The sequence below is a fragment of the Nyctereutes procyonoides genome, unplaced genomic scaffold (genome assembly GCF_905146905.1).
Source record: "Nyctereutes procyonoides isolate TBG_1078 unplaced genomic scaffold, NYPRO_anot_genome, whole genome shotgun sequence".
NCBI classification, from domain to species: Eukaryota; Metazoa; Chordata; class Mammalia; order Carnivora; family Canidae; genus Nyctereutes; species Nyctereutes procyonoides.
In genome coordinates, this window is record NW_026575024.1 from 16,078,245 (window position 1) to 16,096,359 (window position 18,115).

At 49.4% G+C, this 18,115-nt stretch overlaps 1 protein-coding gene and 1 long non-coding RNA gene across 2 annotated transcripts in view; one reads left to right on the plus strand and one right to left on the minus strand.

Annotated features, from left to right (window-relative positions):
* GDAP1L1 (ganglioside induced differentiation associated protein 1 like 1) overlaps positions 1 to 18,115 on the minus strand; it is a 26,814-nt gene continuing 8,699 nt past the window's right edge. The window contains exons 3-6 of the mRNA XM_055304339.1: positions 17,266 to 17,439; positions 12,410 to 12,507; positions 11,558 to 11,672; positions 1 to 1,785 (exon numbers count right to left, since the gene is read on the minus strand). Coding sequence (XP_055160314.1) covers positions 1,442 to 1,785; positions 11,558 to 11,672; positions 12,410 to 12,507; positions 17,266 to 17,439 — 731 coding nt within the window. The 3' untranslated portion in view covers positions 1 to 1,441. The remainder of the gene's footprint in view (positions 1,786 to 11,557; positions 11,673 to 12,409; positions 12,508 to 17,265; positions 17,440 to 18,115) is intronic.
* Positions 16,506 to 18,115, plus strand: part of LOC129496275 (uncharacterized) — a 26,776-nt gene continuing 25,166 nt past the window's right edge. The window contains exon 1 of the long non-coding RNA XR_008661702.1: positions 16,506 to 16,674. This is a non-coding gene — a long non-coding RNA (uncharacterized LOC129496275). The remainder of the gene's footprint in view (positions 16,675 to 18,115) is intronic.

Genomic DNA, 18,115 nt, shown 5'->3' on the forward strand with positions numbered 1-18,115 from the left:
GAGACTATGGGGCATGTTCCCTGGGTATACCCCAAAAGGCCACATCCAGGTTACCATGAGTAGATGGTTGTGAGCAAGCTCCTTAAACTGGGAAGCCCTGTGTCCAAGTGAGGTGGGTTTAGGCATCACAGGTCAGATGGATCACAAAGGTCAGAGCATCCCAAAGTCCATGCAGAATCCATCCCCACAACCAGCAACCCAAGACCTGGACTCAACTCTTGCTTGCTCTTGCAAAGCACTGAATCTGAAATTTATGTCTCTGTATCTCTGGCCCCAAACTTTGGAAATGAGAGATGGATGGACAACATAGTTTTAGAAATGAAAAGCAACTGTTCCTCCTGAATGTTTTATTGGGGACTTTCAGTGGTTTCTAAGCATGAGCGGCAGTGACACCCAGACCCTCTCCCAACATGCAAAAGGCACAGGAAGAGTGAGACACAACCAGGGGAGGCAGCAGGGATGCAGGTACCACCTGCCCCCTCCATGTGGCGTGATGGGGCACAGGGGCAGCCTCATGAGTGATGGGCAAGGTGGGAATTAAAGGAGGTGGCTTTGGCATTAGGCAGAGAGAAAGACCCTAGTCCATCCACCTCCAGACCCACCCCTGCACTCAGGCCAGGACTGACCTGAAGTAACTTCTGACTTCTTACTGGAAGTCGCCCTCCCATAGTGGGAAAAGTCACCCCCAGGTGGGAAGAGGATGATGGCTGCTGCCTCTAGGGGCTTCTGGGAAAGTGTCAAATAAAATACACTGGCCAAATCAGGGGGGAGGGCGGAACAAGAGGGTGTGCTCATGCTGTCAGTCCCAGGCATGACCTGGTGGTTGGCCGCCACTGCCTTGGCTTGAGCCAGTGCTATCTCCATCCATGTGCAGGAGAAGAGTGGGGCCCCTTGGGGTCTTCAGGGCACCCCCACCCCCCCAAGGTCTGTGGTCCCCAGCCCCACCCGGAGGCACCACTTAGAAGAGTCAGTGTTGATGTTGGCTTTGTCCTGTGGAAGAGTTCCCTGGGCAAGAGGGAAGGTGAGGCGAGGGGTCAGGCCCTCTGAGCCCCCAGCACCTCCCAGCATCTGGGCCCTGGTGGATGAAACAGCCTGGGACTCACCTCAGATCCTAACCAGTCCCCACAGTTCCATCTTGAGACCTTGAATCAAAAGAAAAGGCATTCGTGTTTTGTTTCTGTTCTCTCTCTCTCCCTCTCTCTCTCTTTCTCTCTGTCTCTCACACTCACTCTTTCTCTCCTTTAGTAGAGCCGTGGCCTCAACTCACGGCATTGGCAACGTCTACTTCTAAACTATGGAATGTTTTCACATTGACGACAGAATTACTCCAAACGGGGCGGGGAGTGGCTGTCCAAGTGTTCATGAGACAGTGCATTACTGAGAGCTTGCTGGGAGTCACACAGTACAGACACACCGACAGGCAACAAGCCCGGGCCTGGCTCTAGATGTATTTTTTCTTGAGGTACCAGTAGGCAAAGTAGCCCATCCCACCCAGGGAGCCCATGAGGAAGGACGCCCCAAAGAAAGATGGGGGTTTCCGCTTGACCAGCCGGAATGCATTGGGGATGACAGCCGACAGCAGGGTGGTGTGGATGTCGCCGAGGACTTTCCGGAAGGCCAAGCGCCTCTGAACCCTCTCGAAGAAGGACTGCAGGTTGGGCCGGCTGCCATCTTCCCAATACTTCTTGGACAGTCCCAGGAACTTGAGGCGGTGCAGGGTGGCTCCCAGGAGGACGTCGGCGAGGGTGAAGGCACAGCCGCAGAGCCACAGCTCACACTTCTGCCCTGGAGCGGAAGGGAGAAGAGATGGGAGTGGAGGGACGCCTGGGTGGCTCAGCGGTTGAGCATCTGCCTTTGGCCCAGGGCATGATCCTGGAGTCCAGGATCGAGTCCCACGTCGGGCTCCCTGCATGGAGCCTGCTTCTCCCTCTGCCTGTGTTTCTGCCTCTCTATCTTTCATGAATAAATAAATAAAATCTTTAAAAAAAGAGAGAGAGAGATGGGAGTGGAGGGGCCAGCCTCTGCTCCCTGACTCACTTCTCTGCCACTGACTCCTCGGGCTTTGGCCTACCTACATGGCCACCTGCCACAGCACTGCTGCTGGGGCTCCTCACTCTTTACAGCTTTAATCACTTTTGCTCTAGGCTTATACCACTTCTGTTGGTATTTTTTCTTCAAATCAGCTGACTTTTAAGTGTAAATACATGTATCTGAACTCCAGACACTTACGTCTAACTGCCCTTTTGACAGTTCCACTTGGCTGTTCACCATGCATTTCAAACTTGGTATGTCCAAAATCGAATTCCTGATTGTCACCCCCAAACCCACCACTCTCATCCGCACGTCAGCGACCGCATGCCCACTCTCAGTTTGCTCGGGTTAAAACTCCATGCCGCATCGAGTCCTCTTTCTTTCATTCCCCATGTATAGTGTGTCAGCAATTCCCATCAACTTCTCTTCAAAATATATACAGAGTATGCGGCTACCTCCGTTGTTACCAGTCCCGTCCAAACAACCATCCTCTCCTACCTGAATGTCAGAATGTCCTCTTGATAGATCTTGCTGCCTCTCCCCTTGACTTCCTAGAGTCTGTTCTCAACACAGCAGCCAAAGGGACTGGAAATGGGTATGGCTTGCCTGGGAGGCCCAGTGAACAGGGAGTGATTCACAAGAAGTCAAGATTAGAGAAGTAGATAGAAGGTAAACTAATGAAAAAGCTTAGAAGCCCCACAAAGGAGTTTGGATATGAACATGGTCAGTGGGGAGAATTGCAGGGTTTTGAACAAAGACGTGATTTAAGAGACCAAAGGAGCTCCATGTCCACCTCCATGTCCATCTTGGCCCCTGCTGGGCCTCATGCCTGGAATGCTTTCCCCTCTGCCTCCACTTCCTACAAGGTCTGCTGTCTTGGGAAGCTCATTTCTGCATCTTTGAGCAGATGTTCCTTTCAGCTCAGAAATGTCCTGAATCTGATGCCTTCCCCCATCAAAGCCTGAGCCCCTCCATCCCTCCCACTCTGTGTCTTCTTGTTCATCCATTTACTCATTCACCCAATGAATGTTTATCTAGTAGTATGTGTTGGGCATAAAGACCTGACATGACATGACACATAACAAGACACCATGTCCTGAGAGGCTTGTGGTTTCACAAGAGGAGGAGGTAAAGTGTAATGAAGGCTCTAATCCAAAGTTTGTCCTTGTTACATAACCTTCAAGATGTCTGTTGGATATCCAAGGGGAGATGATGAATCAGCGTTAGAGGTATGCGTACTTAGTACAAGTGTGCATCATCAGCATGGAGGTGGGAGGACATTGGCAAGGTAGTGACTATAGACAAAACTGAGAATAGGGCCAAGGACTGAGCTTTGGGGCTTCAAGATTCAGAAGCAAGATGAAAATCAGCGGAGGAGCATGAGCAGGGGCACTTGTGAGGTGAGAGATGAACCAGGAGAGGGTGTTGTCCTGGAAGTCAAGATACGAAAGTGTTCCAAGGAGTAGGGGGGTGTTCAAACCCCACAGAGAGGTCAAATAGGAGGCCGAGACTGGTGACTTTGACAAGAGCAGTAGGAGAGGATGCTGACACTGAAAGCCTGGTTGGAGGGAGTCCAAGAGAGAAAGGGAGGAGAGGAACTGGAGACCGTGAGCAAGGATCACTCTCTCTAGAGTTTTGCTATAATGGGAAAGACATGCCAATAATGCGAGACAGGTCAAGAGTGTCTTTGCAAGCGGGGAGGGAATACCCAGCATGTTGATGGGAATGTTGGGGCAGAGAGGCAGAAATGATGCTACAGAAGACAGTGGAAGTGATTACCAGTGCGAACGCGGGAGCAGATGGACATCAAGATGCAAGGGGAGGGGTCGCTAGTTCAAGGACAGCTCAGTCCAGGTAATTGGAGGGAGTGCGTGGTGCTATATCTCATCAAATTTAAGTTGCTATGGAGTGTAAGACAGCCACCCCGGAGAGAACAAGTGGTGCCAATTAAACTTTGTGAGAAACATCCCAATTTCAGAGATGTTAAGATGCGATGCAACAAACGTGCCTCTTAAGGCTGACAAAAACGCGGTGATGTATGAGCACTGCTGCTGGCAGCAGAGTAGCCATGTGGGTCTCTTCCTAAGACTTCTGTTTTCTCAGTGGAGGCAGGGGCTGCAAGGTCGAGGAAGACAGAGAAGGTATTAAGCAGTCACCTGAAGAGGGGACGGGGGGAGGCCTAGGGCAGCCAGAGAGCCATCAAAGGCTCGTGGTCATGAATTCAAAGTGAGACCAGCCGGCACAGGTGTGTTTCTCCAGCCACACTTGGCCGCAGGTGCTGACCAGGTAGAGACTTGGGTGTAACCATCTGAGGTTTTGCAAAGCATGATAAAGCCAGAAGAGGGCAAGGAAGCTGATGGTGCAGGCAAAGGAGGGTTCTTGCTGGTGGACAAGGGAGTTACTGCCAGGTACGGAGCATGGTGAGATCAGGATGGGGGTGAGGGGCAGTGGAAGGAGGCAGGGCCAGGGGTCCGCAGTCCCCAGTGACAGACTGGAGGAGACAGATTTGAGAACAGGACCAAGGACTGAGCCTTGGGGCACTCCAAGATTTAGGGAACGGACAAGGAGAAACCAGCAAGGGTGCACGAGAAGGAAGAGCCTATGAAGTGGGAGATGCGCCAGAGAATGCAGTGTCACCTCCCCAAGCCTCACAGCAACCCATCTGATAGGTCCTATTATTATCCCCACTTTACACTTGAGGACACAGGCACAGAGAGGTCAAGTAACTTGGCCAACGCCACACAGCAATGATGTGGAAGAGCAGAGCCTGGATTTGAACTCAGGCCATGTGGTTCTAGAGTCTGTGCTTGGAACCACCGCAGAACACTGCCTCTTTCCATGTGCAGATGAGCATGTGCAGAGGCTTGCATCTCTACATACACTCGGGCCCCTTTCAATAGGTGCGCTCCCTGTTGGGTCTGTGTGCAGATCTGTGTGTCCGGGTCATGCGTGGTGTGTCTATCTGTCCATGTGTGCACCTGCTCCAGTCCATGCAGCCGACTGTGTTTATACATGTGGGTATCTGCACACGTGGGCATCTGCGTCCATGCGGCGTGGAACCCCCACACGTGTAAGTGAAGTGATACCCACATCCATTTGGCCGTTTGCCTGCACACAGATGTTCATAAGCATGTATGTGTGTGTCATTATCGAAGTGTGTCCATGCCTGTGTTTATGTGTATGGGCAAATGCTGAGAGCCACCACCACCATGTAGGTGGACATGTGTCCCTACCTGGCATGTCATCCTTCAGTTTGCCCCCTCCTCTAGCTGTGCATCCCTTCGAAAAGCCCCCAGCCCTGGATAAATCCTATCCTGAGCCTGCCAGCTGAGTGTGCTAGAGACTGTTACACTGATCAGATCTGCTTCAAATTCATGAGCACAAAGCCCAAGAGGGAGGGCACTTGGTCGTGCTGGGGCCTCTGCTAGCTCTGGAGTAGACTGGCTTCCCCACGCCCTGCGGAGACAGCCATACAGCTTCCTTCTCTCCTCACACCCTGTCCCTAGTCCTCGCTCAGCCTATGATGTCAGCACATGCTGCATTCAGAAAAGAGGAACCTTCAGCCAGGAAAGCCCTCACACCAACCATGAACTCTACAAAGCCAGGCCCATGCGCACTGCCTTCTGCCACCCCCTTTTAAGGCCAGGCCCTCTGGGTTCTCTGCACCCATCTGAGGCTGCACATCCTTCCTTTGCCTTCCAGATCTGCCCTCCTCCCTTCTCCATGTTGCTCTGTGCCCCAGGAGGACGACTTGACGGATACCCTAGTGGGGCTCCATGCCCTCTGGCTCCAGTCAGGTTCAGCTACTGGGAAGCAGAAGCAGGAAGTAGGAGGGTGGGTGAGAGTGAGGTGGGAGCCACAGACTGAAAGGTATAGCTCCTGTCAGGCAGTCCCCCTTTCCACACAGCCTCTTTGTCCGGGGCCCTGAAGCTACTCCCATCCCTCACAACCTCAGGCCCCGGGCAACCCATTTTTCCTTGTGCTCTGCCTGCATGCTGCCCACACATTTGTAAACAGTCCCTTGATGAAATTCTCTTTTTTGAAATTCTCTTTTTAAGTCTAAGCTTACCCAATTGAAGGTGCCTTGTTTCCCACGGGGCCTCTGTCTGATGCACGCCCCTCGTGTCCTTTCCTGGACTTGGTGCCATCCATCCTATAGCACTGATTTCTCCTTTCCCTGGGTTCTTTTCTACTGTCCTGAAAACACGCTCTTATATCTCCTATCTTCACCCCACTTCCTTCTTCAGGCACCATTCCATCTCTCTAGTCCCTTCCACTGCTAAATGTCTCAAAACACGTGCCGACATCTGCTGTCTTCATTCCTCACCTTGCATTCACTCTTTGGCCTTCAACCCTCATAGTCCAATGTAATCCGCCCTTGTCAAGGTCACTACCAACAGCCATGAGACAAAATCCAAGGGATGCTTTCCCCCGCTTGCTTCACTCAGACTCCCAGCAGCATTTGACACTATTCTCTCCTTAAAACACAATCCCTTCTGGGTTCTATTGACATAAGGCTCATCCTGCCTCGCTGGCTACTCTCTCAGTTGGCTTTGCTGGCTTCTCTGCCTCTACCTCTCCCCTGATGCGGGGAGACCTCAGGGCAGGTGTGGTAGTTTTAAAATGTGCTCGCAAGCCACTCAGTACTTCTCTGGTGGAGCCCAATCTCCTTCCCCTTGAATATGGACAGTATTTTGTCACTTGCCTCTAGAGAATAGAATGTGGCAAAAGAGACAATGACTCCCAACGGTAGGTCATATGGCCACCCCTCTCTCTGCACTCACCCATTCCAGGCAAAGCCAGCAGCCATGTTGTGAGGACACTCAAGTGGCCCCATTGAGAAGGGCAGGTATTGAGGAACCGGGGAACTGAGATCTCTAGATGGGAACCATGTGAATGAGCCATCTTGGCTGTGGATTCTCCAGCTCAAAGGACTGCAGCTCCAGCCAACATCTTGAGTGCAACCTGCATCATGCAGCCCTAAATTACAACCACCCAGCCACCCTGCTCCAAAACTCATGAGCCACAGGAAGTGTGTGATGTAATAAATGTGGTTTTTGTCGCTGCTTCAGCCTCTAATTCACAGGCAATTTACTGTGGAGCAAAAGGACACATTAGCCCTGACTCTTCTGTTTTGTCTCTCTTTGCTCTCTCCCTAGATAAATCACCCAGTTCTGTAGCTTTAAATACCACATACATGCTGGAGACTCACAAATCTCTCCAAATTCTGACCTCTCCTTTACAAGGCAGACTAGAATACCGAATGGATTGTGACACCCCCTCCTGGGTGTCTGGAAGGCCTCTTGAACTCACTGTGTTCCAAATCGAGCGCTCGGCTCCCCTTACCTATATCAGGAAACAGCAGCACTCAGTAGCTCAGACCAAAACCCAGCAGTCATCTTGGATTATTTTCCCTTACTCTCCCCTCCTCACTTGACCACTCAGCAAATTCCAATCCATTCTGTCTCCAAAATGCCTCTCGAGTCCATCCACGCCTCCCCATCTCCCTTGTCTTCTCCTTGGTCCAAGCCAACATCATCCCTCCTGGGCTGCTACGACAGCCTCCATTCTGTCTCCCTTGAAATCCATTCTCCCAGGAACCAGAATGCTCTTTAAAATCAGAACATCTCACCCTGGGTGGATTTCGAAAATGGCCACCAATTCCTCCCATTCCTGTATGCACGTGGCTTTGCTGCCACTGCCAACAAGAGGCAGAGTCTAAACCTTCACCCTTTAATCCATACTTGCTTTACCTAATGAGACTCTAGTAAATTCCACATAAATAGAAGCTTGAGAAGTGTTTATACACTGAATCTTTGCTCCCTTGCTGCTGAATAAGACTGGGTTAGCCTGCTGGGTGATGAGCAACGTGTGGCCCACTGGCCCTGCTGACAGCGAGTCAGCCACTAGCCATGCCAGCGAGGCCACTGACTGCTAGCTGTCTACAAATACGTGAGTGATGCCACCACCAGCATGCAGGACAGAGATAAGCATCCCAGCTGAGCCCAGCCCAAATTGCCAAGCCACAAATCATGAACAAATAAAAGGTTTAAGTGACTCAGATTTAGTGTTTATTTGTTATGCAGCAAAAGCTAACTAATACAATCCCCTTCTCAAAGCCTTCCAAGGATTTGCCATCAGATGTGTACAATCGTACATAGTACAAAAATCTAAATTCTAAATAAAGACTAAGTTCTAAATATAAATTAAATATAAATATGAGTATATTCTAAATTCTAAATACAGCCCCATGATCTTGCATCTCTCTGACTCTGCCCAGCCTCACTTATGCCACTCTCCCCAATACTTACCACACAATAGCCAGTTACTGGGGAGTTCCCAGCTATCCCCACCCTCCTCCATGGTGTCCCCTCAGTCTGGGACACACCTGTCTTGGTTCTTCACTAGGCTGGCTCCTCCATAACCTTCAGGTCTCATTTGAAACACCATCTCTTCAGAGAAGCTTCATCAAATGTGCCTGGCTCTTTTTACTATCAATCTTAACACTTCTCCACAAGATTGTAAACTCCATGAGAGCAAGAGCGACATCTTGTTTTTTACTTGCAATTTTATCCTCAGGACCTGGCACATAGTCAGTGTCTAAGAAATATTTCAATAAATGAATGAAAAAGAATGGTAATAGTAATTATTTTTGAGATTCTATTTCTAGAACATTTTACCTTTAGCCAGGTACTGTGGAGAGTGATCAACACCTGTTATCTTTATGAACCCTCACAACCTTCCTGTAACCTAGATCTTATTATTATCCACATTTCGTAGATGAGCTCAGAGAGGTGAAGTGACTTCTGTAAGGCCACAGAACTAGGAGGTAGCTGATCAAGAATCCATATCAATGTCATCTGGCTCCATGCCAGGGGTCTTAACTGTGACATTATAACACTTCCCAATCCTGCTCTCTGCCCCACAAGGGGACAAGTGGAGGGCATAAGCATTATCTCCAGGGAATTTTGGGGGGTACTACAGTGAGTGAATGAGACTATGTGGGCCCAACCACCACCCACACCTCTGCTGCCTCCCCCAGCTATGGAGGGACGCCAAGTCTGTCCAACATCTCCATCTGGAACAACCCCAGTCATCTTGCCATGGGGCAGTACAATGCTGCCTCCTCTTGGAAAAGCTCAGGACCAAAACAAAGACTGAGGTCAGAAGCTCCCAACCTAGGAATCACATGAGGAATGAGCACCCAAAGCTATTCTCCAGGACCATCAACTCTGCCCTCCATCTAGGTCATACCCATGTCTCCCTTGATCGTATCAGGGAGGTCATACTCCTTGTCTCCCTTGATCAATCATTTCATTTTATGTTCTTAGAGAACAGAAGAAGCAGCAGAGCTAGTGCTTAAAAACTCAAGACTCTGGGAGCCAGGGTTTGAATTTAGGCTCCACCATTTCTATCTGTGTGACATTGGGAAGGTTACTGAACCTCTCTGTGTCTTAGTTTCCTCATCTGTTAAATAGGGTTGCTCATATTACTTACCTCCTAGAGTTCCTATGGGCCTTAAATGAGTTGAACTATGTGAAACACTTAGCAGTGTCTGGCTCACAGTAAGTGATGTTAAAGATACATTGTATGGGCTGAATTGTGTCCTTCCAAAATTCCTATGTGGAAGCCCTAATCCCCAGTCTCTCAGAATGTGACTATATTTAGAGAAAGGGCTTTTAAAGAGTTAAGTATGTTGAAATGTGGTCATCAGGGTGGGCCCTAATTAATCTGACTGGTGTCCTTATAAGGAAAGAACATGTTGCCACACAGACACCAGGGGCACGTACCCGGAGCAAAGCCCACATGAAGACACAGTAAGAATGTAGCCTCTGCAAGCCCAAGAGAGGCCTCAGAAAAACCAAACCTCTCAATACCTTGACCTTAGACTCCAGACTCCAGAGCTGTGAGAAAGTAAATCTCTGCAGGTTAAGCCATCTAGTCTGTGGTATTTTGTTATTAGGGCACCCGAGCAAATTAACCCATAAATATGTAAGATGTGCCTGAGAATGAAGGTCAATCAATGAGAGAAACATTGATTGGGACTCTGAGCCCAGAGACAGTCTTGGAAACACCACGCCTTCCGGCCTCTGAGCACTCTTCTGTGGTGGCTTCCCCTAAGAACCTTCTCTGACAGAAAGGAGAAAGTTCCTGCCTGAGGTGTGTACTATTTTCATTACCAAGCCTTGCCATGCTTTTTTTCTACAGAGGACTTAGGGCCGTGGCTTTAGATCTCATGACAATGTCCTATTCAGGACTTTAGCTATCTATGCGAACCTTATGCCTGCCTCTGCTGTGAGATGCTGGGAGAGCACTGCACCTGTCAGGAAGGAATCTGTTCTTGCCCTGACCATGCCACTAATGAGCTGCACAACCTTGAGTAAGTTCCTGTATCTCTCTGACCCTCTGTTTTCTCAAATAGAGAATATGCATGACTTTAGTTATCGTATGTTTAAACTAGCATGTTCTAGGCAATGTTCAGAGTGCTTTTACTTTTCATAAGAGTCCAACAAGATGGTATTAAGTTGTATTATTACCAGCCCATTCTACAGATGAAGAAACTGAGGCTCCAATAGCAAAGCAACTTATTCAAGTCACAGTACAGACAGCAAAGCCAGAACTCTAACTCAAACCTTTCTGATTCTAAAACCATCTTCTTAAAAAAGATTTCAAGTAATCTCTACACCCCAGCATGGGGCTTAAACTCACAATCCCAAGATCAAGAGCTGCATGCACTACCAACTGAGCCATCCAGGTGCCCCAAGACCAATCTTTTTGAACACTGCTCCACAGCTTTCCCATGGTGTGTGCATGTGTGAAGCTGTGAGTGCAGCAGTGCATGTCACATAGCTTTGTAAATTAGCATAACTGAGGAGACAAGACTAATAGGCCACCAGAGCAAGATGAGAAGGTCCAGAATCTAACTTGAAGAGGAGTGGTGGCAAAGACAGCACATAGAAGGAAAAAGGAGCAGAGTGGCATGAAGAGGGTACTCCCAGCAGGAATTGCTACAAGAACAAAAGGAGTGGAGATGGGAACTTGGCAGGCTCAGGGTCCAGAGAGTCACTCAAGAACAGAAAGAATCAAGGTCAGAAAGAACCATAATACATCCTTGAGTGGGGGAAAGGTGAAATGATGTGGTGGGTCCTGGTCATCACCACCACCACCACCATCATCATCTTCATCAAATTTTATTAAATATCTACTGGATGCTAAGCACTGACCTAATACCTACATGTATTATTTCATACAACATCTCAACACCTTTCTGTGATAGGTCTTATTATTATTCCTATTTTACAGATGAGAAACTGAGTTCCAGGAAGGTGAAGCACTTGACCCATGGTCACTTAACTAATAAGTGGTCAAGCTAGGACTTAAACCTAAGTCTGTCTGCCTCCATGTCCCATGACCCTAACCACCTGGGAGGTCCTCTGAGATCTTCAGGGTAAAGGGGTTGGAATTGGGCAGGGGTGGGTGTGCTGAAGAGGCTCCAGCACCCACCTACCCCAGAGCTGGCACCCACCCTCATTCTCCAGCTTCCTCTTCTCCAGCTCCGCCTCGATCTGGTCCAGCACCATGGCCAGCTCCCCAAGGATCTTCTTTAGGTAGCTCACATCATCGTGCTCCAGGATCTTGGCCTGGGGACAAGATAGGCAGGAACGAGGGGAGTTAAGTTGGCTTCCACTGAGCCTGGATAACCAAAGATGGAAGGAGCTGGACCCCAACCCCCTTTGGCAAACCCAGCCTCCAAATACCCCGTCAGTGAGCTTGGCTGTCCTGATCAGACCTGGCACTTTCATACACCAGCTGCTGTGAGGATCAGTTGATAGCAGCTCATTGCTGCCCCTTCTCGAGAGAATTGCTCTCAGGCAACAAGTCTGCATGGAAATATTTGGGAGGTTATCTCCCACCCCTTATACCCCCACCAGACAATCTGTAGCCAATGACTGACTAACACAGGAGTATAAAAGGCTTGCCCTTTGCCTCAATGTGGATTGAGTTTGTGGTGACACTTATGCTGCAGCGCTTCCTGTGGGATCAGGAGAACTTGGTGCCCACTTCTTCCCTATCCCCCCCCCCCTACTGGGTTCTCCTCACAACACTCCTTCAATGCCACTCTTACCCAAGAACCTCTGTCCAGTGTTCTGCTCTTAGGGTCACAACCTAAGATGTGAGGAGACCCACCAGGGCCAGTGGCTCACCCAAGTTCAACTAGCCAATAAATGACAGAGGAGACAGGATTGGAAAAGCAAGCCATGTTGTTTCCATTTCATGTCATCAGCTGATCCTCCATTTAGAACCAGCTTCTTCCATTTGTTCTGTTCCATGAGAGAGATGGTCGGGAAGGGAACTGGGCAAGTCTGGAAGCACTCACCATGAGCTTCTTCTGTTTGGAAAGGTAGGGCTCAGAGAGCTGGGGTTCCTCTTCATGGTCCAATTTCATGAGGTCTGTGGTGGCATTGGCTAAATGTCCTGGGGAGAGAATAAGGACGTCTCCATCTTTCTGATACCCAGGGCTACCCGTAACCCTTCTACCACAAGTTTGCCAGTAGGTCCCACTCAAACATTGGCCTGGGAAATAACAATATCAACAACCAACACCTAGGAAGCACAACAGGCTGCAAGGTAGGGATGGATGATATGCCATCCTGCCCTAGGCTTGGGCTAGTGGGAGAGACAGACACATAAATAAATCTTTCTGATACAGCATGATCAATCTGTAATGAAGAGTGAACAGAATGTTGTGGGACACACAGGGCCACCAGCCTGGGCCACCAGGCATCAAGTAACCTCACTGAGGGAGGAGACTACTAGGGGATGAAGAGGAATTTGCCAGAAATGGATAGGTTATAAACCTGGACAAACACGTATTTCAGAGCATGTCTCCCCCCACCCTTTCCTGTGGTAAGAAACAGGTTCAGAGAGGCTAAATAATAGCCCACACTAGTAAATGAAAAACAGGTTTCAAGCTTGGGTCCATCTGCTAATTCTTCTAGTGCTCACTCACTATAGCTCACAAGGAAAAACTTGCTTAATGTGAGAAAAACCATAAAAGACTTTTGGTGTTGAAACTTTTTCTGGTGAGGCAATTTTCCTGAAGATTTGGGGATATGCTAACCCCATACTTCCTGGAAAAACTGGCCTTTTAAGAAGCCAAAAAGGGAAGGGTGATGGAACAGTGGGTCAGTGATGGAACTCAAACCATAACCTTGAGAATTATTCTTTTTTTAAGAGTTATTTATTATTTGAGAGAGAGCAAGAGTGAGAGAGAGCACAGGAGCAGGAGGGAGGGGCAGCGGGAGAAGAAGTAGACTTCCTGCTGAGCTGGGATCCCCTTTTTTTTTCCAGGATCCTTTTTTTAAAAAAGATTTTTATTTATTTACTCATGAGACACACACACACACACACACACACATACCGAGAGAGAGAGAGAGAGAGAGAGAGAGAGAGAGAGAGAGGCAGAGACACAGGCAGAGGGAGAAGCAGTCTCCATTCTCCATGCAGGGAGCCTGACGGGTCTCCAGGATCACGCCCTGGGCTGAAGAGTCCAGGGCACTAAACTGAGCCACCAGGGCTGCCCTGAGCCAGGAGCCTAATTAGGGATGGAGGGTCTTGATCCCAGGACCCCAAGATTATGACCTGAGCTGAAGGCAGACACTTAACTGACCGAGTCACCCAGAAGTCCGAAAACTATTCTTAATGAGAGAGAAGTGCCCTATAATCTAACTTTGAGAATCTAACTGTAAACTCTGGGGACTTATAAGAGGAGGTGAAAGCATCATGCAGGATAAGATCCTGGAGTTTGTTCCATGATCGGGGTGGAGTCTCTCCAAACTTCTTGGCCAGTAAGTTTAGGATGTGGCAGGTCAGGTGGACAGTGGTGCCCCAATCCTGCCCTGCCCTTTCCCTGTGTCCCAACTCCACTTAGAGATCACTTAGGTGCCTTGAACTCATCCTGGCCCACCCGGCCTCATCATCTTCCCTGCTTCACCTGCTCCTCACCTGCAGTCTCCCCCAACTGCAGCACCCTTGCCCCACACTGAGCCAAGCCAGATGCCTGGGGGGTGCCTTCAATCCTCCACCTCATCCCTGCACCAAATCAGTCCCAGGTCCTGTTGATTCCTCTTTCTTATTCTTTCTCATACTTAACTTCTCCCTGTCAATCCTGACTCCCTTAGTTCAGATCCCCTCATTGATGTCTCTGGATGATGCTGACCCAGCCAGAGGCACCAGCACTCTCTCCATTCTGTGCCCTTCTCCCCACTTACATCAAAGAGGTCTTCCTCAAACACACAGTTGACCATGCCACTCCCTACTTAAAACCCATCCCTGGCTCCTCGCTGCCCTCATATAACATCCAAGTTCTTCAACTTGCCTTTAAAAAACAGCAGGATCCATCTCCTCTCTTCTTACCAACTCCATCTTTCATTGACTTGTCCCACCTGTCCCTGTCCCCAGACTCCAAATGCTTGGCATTCCCTGAATGTACCAGGCCATTCCAAACCTCTGGGCCTCTACTCAGTCTACTTCTACCTCCCGGGATAGCTTTCTCTGTGTTCCTCCCAAAAATCCCCTTCTAGCCCTAATTCAAGATCACCTCCTCCATGAGGTCCGCCCTGAATCTGACCACTCAATGCCTTTGTCCTCCAGATTTCTGCCAGAAAGTGCAAATACAGTAATCAGAGCCGCCATTGCACATATCCATTCACATTGCAATCTATGTGAAAAGTGCCCCCTGGACTTGTGCAGTGCACAACCTGTACCACTAAACATGGAGATTTTGTTGTACTTATTTCTGGATGTATGTGTCTTCTACTAGAATTTGAGTTTCTGGAGACCAGTGGCTCTGTCATACTTGTCTCTGTTTCCTTAAAACCCAGTACAGACCTGGCACAGAACAAGAGCTTAGTGAGAGTTGAATGAATGAATGAATGAATAGGATGAGTGAATGAATGACTGCAGGTATTCAGCTTCTGCCTTCTGATATCTCACCATCTACCACCCCATCTCCTGGACTGATACAAAACCCAGTTAAACACACTTCCAGAGGGATCCCTGGGTGGCGCAGCGGTTTGGCGCCTGCCTTTGGCCCAGGGCGCGATCCTGGAGACCCGGGATCGAATCCCACATCTGGCTCCCGGTGCATGGAGCCTGCTTCTCCCTCTGCCTGTGTCTCTGCCTCTCTCTCTCCCTCTCTCTGTGACTATCATAAATAAAAAAAAAAAAAACACACTTCCAGACCTTTTAGCTTTCAGGCTATATTAAGTCTCATCGATATTTTATGAATGTGAAGGTCAAGTATGGCATTTTCTTTCTTGCCAGTCACCCAGGGCTGCACATGTGGCTGTCTTTAGACTCCAGGAGGGCAAATCAGCAAAGCCCAGGAAAGACCTTAGGCTGATTGGAGGGGTCATGCAGGATGATTTCTGTATCCTCTGAGATCCCCTTCCCTCCCCCAGTGGGGCTGGAGCCCTGAGATCTTTCTCCTCAAAAGAGGAACAGGCTGGACCCCTCACTGCCTCCTAGACTTCTTCAAATGACTCATGGCAGAATGAAGAAGGGCCTCCAGCCCCCAGAAGCATTTAGGGACTATCTTCGCCTCGTCCAGGTCACCACCATTGCTCACCTAGATGACAGCCAGGACCTCCTAACTGCCCACCCATTCTTTTCTCGGTTGAGGGAACTTTGTAAAACGCACATCAGATCATGTCACTTCCCATCCCTGCTTCTCCACTGCTCTTTGGACAAAATTCCCATTCTGCCAGACTCACTCCCCAGGCTCGCACCACAGCCACTCCTACTTCCCTTGGGCTACACTTCATCCACATTGAACTTCCTTCAGTTCCCCAAACATACCACACTCTCTCCTACCCCTGACACTGAAAGGATTCTCTAGCTCTCCTTCCCCTGTGCCTCCTGGTCACCGTTGGATGTTGCTGCATTTCAGAAGCTCTCCATGCTCCCAAGGCTGAGATGGTGACCTTCCCTGGTCCCATAGCCTTCCTGCTTCCTTATCATAACACTGAGAGGCTCTAGGGTGACATATCTTTAATCAACTAGTGTTTGAACAGGTTATATGTACACACTTGTTTAAAAATCCAAACAATATTCAATAATGTACAGTGAAAAGTAAATCTCTCTCCTCTGAATCTGTGGTCTCTTAGTTCTGCTCCCCAAAAGCAAACACCTTCTCATATATCCCCCAGGAATTCTCTGTGTTTGCAAGCACCTGTGTGTCCATTTAACCCCCTTTTAAATATGTTAATGATACCACACTAGGTGCATTTTTTGCCCTTCATTCCTACTTACTAATATATCTTAGTGAGCATCCCATATGCTTATTTTTTAAAGATATTTAAATTCAAGTTAGTTAACATATAGTGTATTATTAGTTTCAGTGGTATAATTTAGTGATTCATCAGTTGCATGTAACACCCAGCGTCATATGCTTATTTTTTTTAACAGCTGTACAGTGTTCCATCATATGGGAAGACTAGAAGTGTTCCAGTGTACGGGAAGACTAGAATTTATTTACCCAGTTCCCAACTCATGCACAGCTGGGTTGTTTCCAGCTTCTTGCTGTTACCATCTATGCTGCAATGAATGTCCTTGTACATGATTCATGGTGCACAAAGCCAGGTAAAACTGCAGGATCATCTCCAAGGTGTGGGTCTTTCTGTGTTCCATCTAGAGTGCCAGGCTGCCCTCCCGAGAGGTTGTTCAAACATATTTAGTCCCACGCTGCAATCACCTGGTCACTTGTAAGGATGGAACTGTGACCCCGGGATGGTAGAGGCTGTGGCTGTCCCCATCTGTCCCCAGCCCCCTGCCCAGGTCCTGGGCCATAGTAGACCACATAAATGTTGTTGACTGAATGGAGATACGATGATATTGCTAAATTCCGAGTCTTGTTTGAGGGTAGTACTCCAAAGGGACGGGATCAAGTTCCACAACCTGCCCCTTCCCACTTTTAAACATTGGCTTCAAGAGGAAGAAAGTGACCATTTACTGACACCTAGTATCTACTTAGAACACCCAGAGGGATGCCAGAGAGATTAATAGAGACAGAGAGAACAGGGTGGAGAGAGAGGCAGAGAGGGATGGGGGCGATCAGGAGGGAGAGGAGGAAGACAGCTGGTAAGAGACACACAGTGGGAGGAAGAGGTGGAGGAGGAGAACTCCTGTTGAAAGCAGAAAGGTGGGCAAACAAGGGTAACCCGTGGCACTCACTGCGGATCTCGGCCGTGGCGTACTTGGGGATCATGGAGTCAGTGGTGAGCTCGGGGTGCAGGATGCAGCCGTGTGTGTAGGCGTCCATGGGCAGCGCGTCCAGCAGCTCACGGTACTGCAGCACCCTCGCGTGCTGTGGGCTGCCCGCCTCAGGCATCAGGGTCACCACGTGATCTGCGGGCCGCAGCCAGGGTTGGGCTGGGGTTAGCAGGGCCTGCCCTGGCCACCTACCCCATCCCTCAATCCCAGGGAAATGTCGAAATCCTGAAATGTCGAGGCCCACAGGGTCTACCCCTTTCCCCAGGTTGACACGGGATCCTAGCGGTCCTGCCTGCCCACCGGGAGTCCTGCCAGCCTGTCTCCTGGGGGGCAGCTCCTCGTCACTCCAGGCTTGTTGACCGGTGGGGGTCTAGGCCCAGTGTTGCCAGGCTTCAAGAGAAGCCAGAAACCTGGATGTTTAAAACTGAACTTTCTTTGATTTTTAATTGCTGGCAACTAATTTTTCTCTACAGTTTATGTCTGGCCCCTGCCCCTTGCTCAGCTGTGGTTTGCGGCATCTGCCGTAGGCAGGGGGCTTTTGAATCCGAAGGGGGCTGGAGGAAAAGAGGGAGACATAGGGTCCTGTGGGTTTCTGTGGTGTCTGGGCCCTCCTCACATCTGCAATGTTCTAGGGTACTTGGGTCCCATGTCTATGGGGTTCCCGGGGCTCCATGGCCCTGACTATGCTTATAGGGATTCAGTGGGCTGGGCCCTGTCCATGCCCTGGAGTGGCTGGAAGATCTGGGTCCTGTCTGTGGTGTCTAGGAGGGCTTGGGTCCTGCTCCTGCCTGGGGGTTCTGAGGACCTGTGC